Below are 11612 nucleotides of genomic sequence, written 5' to 3'. Positions count from 1 at the left end.
TTGATATGACAAAATAACAATGGTTTCAGTCGGCTTGGGTAAAACCACAGTCGATCTATAAGTAAACAATCAAATTGAACGTAAATTGATTTGTTCCTGATCACCAAATTTCGGTGCTGATAAAATTCCAAGCATTTTTTCGATGTTTTCTCTATTTTATTGCTATAGTTTTGTATTGATTTCGGAAATAAATTTCCACGATTTGGAAGTGTTGTTCTGGAGTTAACCTATTCATGTCACTTTACACTGTCCAAATAACTTTCAGACAATAGAGTAATCTCTAGTGAAAAAACAAACCTCCTAACAACATCAGTTAATTATGAACGATATCAGAAAGGCAACACTGTACCATTAGATGTATTAAAACAGTTATTTTTACGTCACATTTAATGACGGCTTTGAAATAATGGGATTTTTCGTCTTCGACCTAAAATTATCCTACTATCGGTTCAGCAATTGAATGACGTAAAATTTTCAAGTAATGAATGTTATTTACAACCGTACAAACCCGTCCCCTATTCGAATGTAAACAAATGATTTGATTTGGCTTATCAGGTTATCTTGCATAACTGACCTACAAATTTTGCCAGACATAAACGAATTGGCGAAATTCACAGCAGCTATTTCTTTGTCCCAATACGGATAATTCCTGATGCATGAACGTTATAAAAATCCATTCGTTCCCTATGATGGACATCAGTTCTCAAGTGAAGCTCAATCACAGCAGTTATAACCCTAATAAAACAATTAAAAATGTGGCTCAAATTTGCTACATTAGTACTTCTAGTGCAAATAATCTCTGGTTGGTTTTCAGAAACCTTAAAAACATTATTAAGTGATTTTAATCTTAAATTTCAACAGCCGCTCCAGCTAATGATAATCGACGAATCATCAACGGCACGGACACAACTATCGAAGAGTTTCCGTTTATGATCTCACTCCGAGCATCAGCCGGAAGTCACAGTTGCGGAGGAAGTATCCTGTCAAGTTGGTGGATCCTGACGGCAGCACACTGCGTAAATGTTCTTACCTCACCCAGTCTGCAATCGGTGCAAGTCGGGCGAACGAACATTTCCAGGCTTGCTGATGAATCGGTTTATAAAATTGAGTTGGTTATTCCTCATCCAGAGTACAATTCGTCGGACAGTTACGTTAACGATATCGCCCTGATCAAACTGAGAGAACAGTTAGAGTTAGGAGAAACGGTTCAGCCGGTTCTGCTTCCGGCGCCTTGTTTCGAGCTCGAAGAGCCAGACTTGGGTGTAACCTTAATCGGCTGGGGTTACAACAACGATGGAGTTGCTTCGACAACTCTACAAAGGGTCGAATACTATGTAGTACCGAATGAGGAGTGCGATGCCATTCACGACAACACAATCTATCCGAGTCAGATATGTGCAGCGGAGCCGGGTGGTGGCAAGGGGCAATGCAGTGTAAGTGACGATCTTTGTAAAGTGTTTCATTCTCTAGATTACTCCATCTATTATTATTATTAACAGGGAGACTCCGGTGGTCCACTACTACATGATGGTGTCCAGGTGGGAATCGTGTCCTGGAGCATCAAACCGTGCACTATTGCTCCTTATCCGGGGGTTTTAACGAAAGTGTCACATTTTTTGGAATTCATTTATGAAAACACAGATCTGGATCCACCACAATGCGACTTACGACGGTGTACTTAGTATTGCGAAAGATTAGATAATTGTTGATTAGTTATAAATAGATTGATGAGAATGTCGTTGAATAATAGTTTCTTGTTCAAAAAACAAAATCTAGTTCATCAGGGATAGTCCTGAGACCTTTCGTTGACAAGTAGGATAAAAGCAAAATTGTTAGATTTCCCCTGCGTCCGATAACAGCTCACGGACAGCAAAGTAGCCGCTTAGTCGGATTTTAAAACTCGTGTGATTTGATGAGTGAGCGAATGGTTGCAAAATTAGTGAGTCGTTTTCTATTAAAATCGTGAGATCTGCACTCTTCGAAAAATAAAACCTGCAGTTGACGTAAATTCAAGTATGCCGTAATTTGTTGAGATATGACAGAGTATTACATTTCTTAACATGTAAAAATAAATATTGTGTCTGCTTCGATGTCACCTTCAGCAAAATTAGCTGTGATAGTAATGATATGATCAAATATCATTCAATTTTAGTTGCTTTGAGATGTAAATTCAAGTAAATTGCGACGCTCGTTTTTATGTGCATCTATAGAGACGAAAATGTGGACTTTTTTTTTTCTAATTCGCATTTCACATCGTAAAGTACCTGTCCCAGTTATTTTGAGAGACGGATACTTAGAAAACAACTCATACTCAGTTAAATCATGTGGAATTTGATTCGGAATTTCGCTATGTTTTCGAAATGGAATACGAATCAGATTCGGATCAGTCCATTTGGAAATAATACCGAGCTCCGAATCAAATTTCAGACGATATGACTGGGCATGTGACATTATTTGATAAGATTTAACATTTTAAGCCGTATAAAATACAGCTTGCTCCAGAATTAATGCCGGTGAATCTGTCACAGCGCCGTCTTTTCGTTGAATGTGCCTTAGAAAAGCTGGAAGAAAATCCGCATTTTTATTGGAAAACTGTCTTCAGAGATGAAGCACATTTTTGGTTGAACAGATACGTCATTAAACAAAATTCGATGTAATGAGTAACAAGGCAACATAAGAGTTGTCAATGCATCCAGAAAAATGAACTGTTTGGTGCGGTTTGTGGTCTCCATGAAGAGCTATTCACACTAGGCCGTGACGTATCCGAAACGGGACTGGACCCGCCCGGTTTACGCTTCAAATTAGTTCAATGCAGCTCCATGTGAATATTCTCACTAGACCGTGTCGTACCCGTACCCGTTATCTACACACGTCCGAAACACGATCAAAACATGCGTTAACTCAAAGGTACTATTGGCAGGTACTTGAATTGTCACATGCTTTCCTTCCAAGGCTCCAAGACACAGCGGGAAATTCCACGAAAATCGTTAGCAATCTTCTTCCACATATCTTCTGTTGGTTTCGGCAATGCATCGTCGATTAATTTATCGGTAATCACACGACATATCTCGTGAACAATCTGGTAGGCAGCCCCCTGGTTGTAACTATGGTTTTTTCGTGTCTCATGTTGCTAAATATCGGAAATCATGAGACGAACACAAACTATAAGCCATCTCAATGATCGTTATACAATTTTTGGTTGGAGTTTTCTTGACATTTACAAAGAAATCTTGAAAATGAATGAAAATATCTTAAACAAACTACCAGTCTCTCTCGGGGAGTCACTGATAATCGAAATGTAGTGTCATGTTTTTTAAGACACGGATGAATTTTATTCAACAGCGAGTTCAAACAGGCTTTTGACATTCGGAAATATTCCTTGATCTCGTCTTTCACAAACTGCTTATATAAGGTGATGAATTCACCCTCAACTGCTCTTTTTCACCAAAGTTCGTGCATCCAAATCTTCTTTCTTTTTGTTTTTTTGTTTTCAAACTGCTGATTATCTTCGTAATTCAGTGCAATTCCAATTACGGCAAATTCTTCGTTGGAAAAATGTGCCATTTTCGTGAGGAACAGAAAAACATCAAATGCAACGATTGTGTATGTTACTAATAGCAACGGCAGCAACACGGAAAGTGCACGGTATGATGAGAATATTTTACAAATAAATTCCGGCACGTTGCGGTCCCGTTACGGATACGTCACGGCCTAGTGTGAATAGCGCTTTAAACCATTCAAAAAAGACGCTGAGAATAACGGAATCGTCAGTGGTGTTCACTATCGTAAGAAGATTTTCGATGTTTTTTTGCCTATAATGAACGAAGTGAATCTGGGTGACATGTGGTTTAAACAAGACAATACGATGGAACCTCCATTTACGGGGTATCTTTGATTAAGTTCCAATTTGTATTATTTGCGCTTTACGCTCGTAACAGATCGGCTGAAAAGTTCGTATCGTTTCTATGAGAGTGCGCCACTAGAATTAAATCCATACCATTTTCATTTAGTACCAACCTTCAAAAGATACGTGTATAAATTTGACAGCTGTCTGATTATTAGTTTGTGAGATATTGCATTTTTAGTGAAGCTACTTTTGTTATTGTGAAAAAAAATGAAAAAAAGGAATTTCGTGTGTTGATGAAACACTACTTTTTGATGAAAAAAAGTGCCGCCGATACCTAAAAATGGCTTGATGAGTGTTATCCAGACTCTGCACCGGGCGAAGCAACAATTCGTAAGTGGTTTGCAAAATTTCGTACTGGTCATATGAGCACCGAAGACGATGAACGCAGTGGACGTCCAAAAGAGGCTGTTACCGATGAAAACGTGAAAAAAATCCACAAAATGATTTTCAATGACCGTAAAGGGAAGTTGATCGAGATAGCTGACACCCTAAAGATATCAAAGGAACGTGTTGGACATATTATTCACGAATATTTGGATATGAGAAAGCTTTGTGCAAAATGGGTGCCGCGTGAGCTCACAATCGATCAAAAACAACAACGAAAAACCATGCTGAAATTTAACGAATTGGGCTTCGAATTGCTCCCTCATCCACCGTATTCTCCAGATTTGGCCCCCAGTGACTTTTTCCTGTTCTCAGACCTCAAGAGAATGCTCGCTGGTAAAAAATTTAGAAGCAATGAAGAGGTAATCGCTGAAACTGAGGCCTATTTTGAGGCAAAGGACAAATCGTACTACAAAAATGGTATCGAAAAGTTGAAAGATCGCTATAATCGCTGTATCGCCTCTGATGGCAATTATGTTGAATAATAAAAACGAATTTTGGCAAAAAAATGTGTGTTTCTATTAAACGATACGAACTTTTCAGCCGAACTGTTATATGTTTTGGACGAAAAACAGAGCGTTAAGAAAATATAGTACAGTACAGTACAACGACTTCGAAAAAAGCCTGTTCTGATCCACCTTGTGGTGTAATGATGCTAATAAATATTACTATGGAATTCGCAAAACCAACTGTTCATTGAACAGAAATAGGCAAGCTTTTTTGTTTGACTTAATCTAACAAACTCTACAGATCCTATTTACCCTGTAATTCCGGAACCGGAAGTAGTATCCACAACAAATTTAGGAATTCCGTATGGAACTGTAAGACTTTTCTTTTGAACCTATAAGTTTGTGAAAATCGATTTGGCCATCCTGAAGAAAAGAGAGTGAGATCCTTTTTGCAGTTTTTAATCACCATTCCCAATTCTTCCGAAACCGGATTCAGATGACCGGTATAGCCGAAAGTTGGTTCGTTTGCCAGTAACAAATATAATGTTGTGTATATTGTCATTCTATATGGAGATTTGAAAACTTTGACGCTCATCGTCCTGTAATTGCGGAGCCGGAGGTTGGATCCGGATGAAATTTCACAGTAGCTTTAAAGATAATATGAGCTTTAATTCGAATCAAAACTTGTGAAAATCGGTGCAAGCATTGCAGAGAAATTTTTGAAGTTTTTTTTACCCCTTCGGTGCTTTCGGAACATCAAACGTGGGGACCAGTAGTGCCGAATTAAGTTTTATTCCCGCAAACTAACAAGCTATGCAAACTAAAAGAATTCAATCAGAATTAGTATGAAATTTTTAATTGTTTTTGACCATCGTGCGTGAAAAAATACTAATGAAATTGGTAATCGTCCACTTATCAAACTTTAGTTCAAGTTAGTTCTGGAATCGGGAATGCACGAGAAATGTTTAGGAAACTATAAGACCTCTCATTTGAATCTTAGTTTGTAGAAATCGGTTGAGCCGTTTCAGAGAAAATTAATTCCACAACTTTTTCTCTATTTGGCACACATTACCATGTAACTCCGGATACGGCTATGGGATGTTTCATTTGAATCTTAGTTTGTGAAAATCGTTTCAGCCATCTCCGAGAAAAGTGAGTGCATATTTTTTTACATACATACACACATATACACGCACACACAGACATTTGCTCAGTTCGTTGAGCTGAGTCGAATGGAATATGAAATTCGGCCCTACGGTTTAAAAGTTGGGTTTCACAGTGATTGCATACCCGATCAGATGCACATAACAAAATCATAATACAAATATATCAACAGTTGATAACAGATCGGCTGAAAAGTTCGTATCGTTTCTATGAGAGGGCGCCACTAGAATTAAATCCATACCATTTTCAATTAGTACCAACCTTCAAAAGATACGTGTATAAATTTGACAGCTGTCTGATTATTAGTTTGTGAGATATTGCATTTTGAGTGAAGCTACTTTTGTTATTGTGAAAAAAATGGAAAAAAAGAAATTTCGTGTGTTAATAAAACACTACTTTTTGATGAAAAAAAGTGTCGCCGATACCAAAAAATGGCTTGATGAGTGTTATCCAGACTCTGCACCGGGCGAAGCAAGAATTCGGAAGTGGTTTGCAAAATTTCGTACTGCTCATATGAGCACCGAAGACGATGAAACCGTCCAAAAGAGGCTGTTACCGATGAAAACGTGAAAAATATCCACAAAATGATTTTCAATTACCGTAAAGGGAAGTTGATCGAGATAGCTGACACCCAAAAGATATCAAAAGAACGTGTTGGACATATTATTCACGAATATTTGGATATGAGAAAGCTTTGTGCAAAATGGGTGCCGCGTGAGCTCACAATCGATCAAAAACAACAACGAATTGATGATTCTGAGCAGTGTTTGGAGCTGTTATATCGAAATAAAACCGATTTTTTTCGTCGATATATAACAATGGACGAAACATGGCTCCATCACTTCACTCCGGAGTCCAATCGACAGTCAGCTGAGTATTTTGGGATTTGCATGGTATAATTTTCATCGTCTACCTTGAAAAGGGAAAAACCATCAACAGTGACTATTATATAGCGTTATTAGAGCGTTTGAAGGACGAAATTTCATAAAAGCGGCCTCATTTGAAGAAGAAAAAAGTTTTGTTTTATCAAGACAATGCACCGTGTCACAAGTCGATGAAAACCATGCTGAAATTGAACGAATTGGGTTTCGAATTGCTCCCTCATCCACCGTATTCTCCAGAATTGGCCCCCAGTGACTTTTTCCTGTTCTCAGACCTCAAGAGAATGCTCGCTGGTAAAAAATTTAGAAGCAATGAAGAGGTAATCGCTAAAACTGAGGCCTATTTTGAGGCAAAGGACAAATCGTACTACAAAAATGGTATCGAAAAGTTGGAAGATCGCTATAATCGCAGTATCGCCTCTGATGGCAATTATGTTGAATAATAAAAACGAATTTTGGAAAAAAATGTGTGTTTCTATTAAACGATACGAACTTTTCAGCCGAACTGTTATGTATACCAATTTGTGTTATTTTGAGATATTTATCTAATGGAAACAGTTGAAAGTTGAAACTAATGATAACAATATAATAACAAAATCAGTTATGATGTTCTATTTTCGTTTGCAAGACTAATGATAACGTTCATTAACTGGAAAAATGAGTTCTTCTATTACTTTATATAGAAATATAATGATCAGAATTTCAAAAAACTAAAAAAAGAAACCAGATTACTAAATACATTATTTATTCGTTTAATAAAGTAAATCATGCAACAATTTTGAATTGAAACGATGCTAAAACTTGGCTGTGATATAGTTTTTCTGTGTTAAATTTGCTGTCTAATTTATTATTAATTTGTTATAAATTTCTGCTTTCGGACATCTGTAGTTATATCAAATTCAATAATAATTGTGATGCAAACGTTTCAAAATCTGTTACGATTTTGTTCCCGCTAGAGTCTTTTTTGTTATGATATTTGTTATTTTAGCAGCTTAACAGCCAAACATATTTCAAAATTATTTTGTTATAAAATATTTCTGAAATAATTTACTCGTTGTTATTATTCTGTTATTTCCATCTGAACGGGTAGCCTTTCTATATGAGAAAAGCAAAATCTATTCTTAATCCATCTAGTGGTGTGATAATGCCATTCTCCTGTCATTGACACAATCTTAATAAAATATTTTTTGCCTTTTTGCCACCATTCGACTCAGCTTGACAAAATCCGTATTGGGACATTCGAAGATCAAATGACTGTGAATTCTACTTCCTGCGATATGATGAGGTAAGTTGCGTATCCGATATATGGCGTTGTTTTTCTACTGCTCTATTTTCTCAGAGATGACTAAGCCGGTTTCAACAAGTTTAGGCTCGTTTGAAAGCTACTATTAAGCCAATGATTTAGTTCAAAGATCAAATGGATGTTGCTTTCGGTTCCGACGATATGGTGGCAAGAGTGACATAACCGACAAAGTGCATTGTTTTTTACCGCTCTATTTTTTCAGAGATGGCTCAACAGATCTCAACAAGCTCAGAATTGTATGAAAGCCTACTGTTTGGCCATCGATTAATTTTGAAGGTCAAATCGCAGTCACTTTTGATTCCGGAGATACAGGGTCCGCCATGTAACCTTTTGTTTTAAACATGCAATGAAACACAGACGGTTCATCCGATTTCAAAATTTATTTTTTCATATTAAAGTACAATCCTTCCGGTTAATTGTGGAATATAATTTCATTCAAATGGTTGCCTCGGCTGGCCTTGCAGTACGCCATACTGTCGGTCCAGTTTTTTAGTACTTTTTCGATTGTATGCAGCTTTATTTCAGCTATGGCTGCACGAATGTTGTCCTTCAAGGCTTGAATAGTCTCTGGCTTGTCAACATAACACTTATCTTTGACAGCCCCCCAAAGATAATAGTCTAACGACTTCAAATCACAGCTCCGAGGCGGCCAAACGACATCAGAATTTCGACTGATAATTCGATCTTCGAAGACTGTGCGCAGAAAATCGATCGAACGAAGCGTTGGCTGTGTGGCAAGGAGCGCCGTCTTATTGGAACCAAGTGGTGTCCAAGTCTTCCTCTTCAAGTAACGGGAAGAACCAATCGCTAATCATGGCGCGGTAGTGCTTGCCATTGACCGTGGCGGCGGCTCCTGCCGCATTTTCGAAGAAAAATGGCCCAATGATGCCGCCAGACCAAAATCCGCACCAAACCGTCAATCTCTGAGGATGCATCGGCTTTTCCATGATAACGTGCGGATTTTCCGTCCCCGAAAATGCAACAATTTTGCTTATTAACATACCCGCCGAGATGAAAATGTGCCTCATCCGAGAAGATGATTTTCATACGTAATTTTCGCACACATTCCGCAACATTACCATGATTTTCGAAGTAAAACTGCAATATTTTTACACGATCCTCAAGCGTATACACAACCATTTTCGTTCAGCGGAAGGATAAAACTAAGTTTCTGTCAAATCAGAAGTGACATTAGGGTTACCAATGTCGAAATAATTGCTAGTTCAAAAAAAAAGTTAGATGGTGGACCCTGTTGTAAGTAGTTTTTTTCAGACTTCACACGAAGGTGATCGATTGAGTGGTGTTTCAATAATGAATATGTATTTCGCTTTTTATTTAATTCTAGTCATACAATTATTCTTACCGTTTCCTACCGGACGTACCTGGAGCAGGAGAAATCGGAAAAGCCATAGAGAGGGAGATAGAGAATGTTGTTGGTAATGAAGACTTTTCCCATTGGCTAAAACTTCTTGAATTTCGATAAACTTAGGCTTACTTGAAGGCAGCGATGTTGTCTCTGATTAAGTTCGGAAAAATTTTGTCAAGCATTTCCGGTTCGGGAGATGTAATCATGTATACGAGGTCTGTTCAAAAATTTCCCGGAATTTTTTAATTGCGCGCGTCTGGAGAGTCCGGTGGTCAGAATTTTTTTTTATTGTGTTGGTACATATGTCCCTAATGTATGGTGAAATTTTCAGCTGTATTCATTGTTTACATTCTGTCTTGTAGCGGCTGGTGTAGAAGTGTTTTTTGAGCTCGGCGATTTTTGTTAGTTTAAACAATGGAAGAATTGAAGAGTCAAAGAATTTGTATTAAATTTTGCGTGAAAAATGAAATAAAGTGTAAACAAGTGTGCGAAATGTTACAGAGAGCCTACGGTGAGTCTGCTATGAAAAAAAACAAGTGTTTACGAGTGGTATAAGCGTTTCCAAGATGGCCGCGAAGACGGTGAAAACAACGAACGCTCCGGTCGACCCAGCACGTCAATAATCGATGAAAATGTGGGAAAAGTGGAAAAAAATGATTATGGATGATCGCCGAATCACTATTAGAGAAGCTGCTGATGGAGTTGGCATATCAGTTGCCTCATGCCATCATATTTTTTCAAATGTTTTGGGCATGAAACGAGTGGCAGCAAAATTCGTTCCAAAACTGCTGAATTTTTATCAAAAAAACAAACGCATTACCATCGCTCAGGAGCTGTTAAACGACGTCAACGACGATCCAAATTTACTTGAAAGGGTCATAACTGGTGATGAAACATGGGTGTACGGTTATGATGTCGAAACAAAAGCACAATCGTCCACATGGAAGCACACAACGTCACCAAGACAAAAATCGCCGAGCTCAAAAAAACACGTCTACACCAGCCGCTACAAGACAGAATGTAAACAATGAATACAGCTGAAAATTTCACCATACATTAGGGACATATGTACCAACACAATAAAAAAAAAATTCTGACCACCGGACTCTCCAGACGCGCGCAATTAAGAAATTCCGGGAACTTTTTGAACAGACCTCGTATGACCTAATTTAGAGGCAATTTTTATGCTAAATATCATAGAATTGCATGAAACGTAGAGATCTGGTGTTATCTCGAAAAAAATTCATGCAATTCCAAGACATTAGACAACAACAATTTTCGATTTCGGAAATTTTATGTACTGATAGCGATTTTTCAAGACCATATCCGATTTAGCTCAAATTTGCATAGGGACTTTTTTGAAGAGCTTAAACTTTTGAGCACTACCGCTCTACGAAATTAGAAATGACCCTAAAATAGAGTAGCTTATATTATCTAATAGTTGAATGATCCGAATTTTACTAAACCGGGGGTGGAATCATGTAAGGTGATAAGTGACTATCACCTCTTGGTGATAACGAAGTGATCACCAGAATGTTTGGAATCACCGAAGGTGATCACTTTTACTATCACCATCACCGGTGATTGAGCCAACTTCACTCCATTTATCACCTGTCAAGAAACGTCAATTTTTCTGGAGTAAATAATGAATGTGGCGTATACCCATATAATATTTTAAAATCTAAAGTTTTATTCCTTTAGTTTTCAATTTTTTTCATTAATTCGAGTCATGTTTATCAATGATGATTTGTATGGATCGAAGAGTAACGTTGAAAAAAATTACCTGCGCACAAACAAATAAAAAAAATCACTTGTTGGTTTAATTTAGCGCCGATTTTTATTTTTCAATGGAAATCAATGTCACAGTCAATTCTTTGGGATACATTTGCTAGCTTTGAAATGACACGAATTGTTAGATCTTCTTGATGTTTCAGAACGGATGGCATTCCTCTCGAATGAGAAAGATCCGTTAAATAATTTCTTGTATAGTTTTCATTCACTTTACGATTATGGCATTTCACAGAGCTTTCAAATGCTACCTCCATTTTGGAAATTTTACCCACCGGTACTACGAATATCCACTATGATTAGCAGCAACTAATTGTCCAAAAATATTGCCTTATTTAGTTCAACTCACAAGAAGAAAATGAAGAACGCA

At 37.6% G+C, this 11612-nt stretch overlaps 1 protein-coding gene across 1 annotated transcript; it reads left to right on the top strand.

Moving 5' to 3' along the window:
• The first annotated feature begins 671 nt into the window (after positions 1-671).
• Positions 672-2013, top strand: LOC131438971 (chymotrypsin-1-like). Its single transcript, XM_058609408.1, has 3 exons — positions 672-802; positions 862-1433; positions 1500-2013. Exons 1-3 carry the CDS (start codon positions 754-756, stop codon positions 1680-1682), a joined length of 804 nt encoding a protein of 267 aa, XP_058465391.1. The 5' UTR covers positions 672-753; the 3' UTR covers positions 1683-2013.
• Positions 2014-11612: the final 9599 nt, after the last annotated feature.

This window comes from Malaya genurostris, chromosome 3, assembly GCF_030247185.1.
Source record: "Malaya genurostris strain Urasoe2022 chromosome 3, Malgen_1.1, whole genome shotgun sequence".
NCBI lineage: Eukaryota > Metazoa > Arthropoda > Insecta > Diptera > Culicidae > Malaya > Malaya genurostris.
The sequence above is the reverse complement of the archived record's forward strand: the minus strand, read 5'-3'. Positions and strand labels throughout refer to the sequence as shown.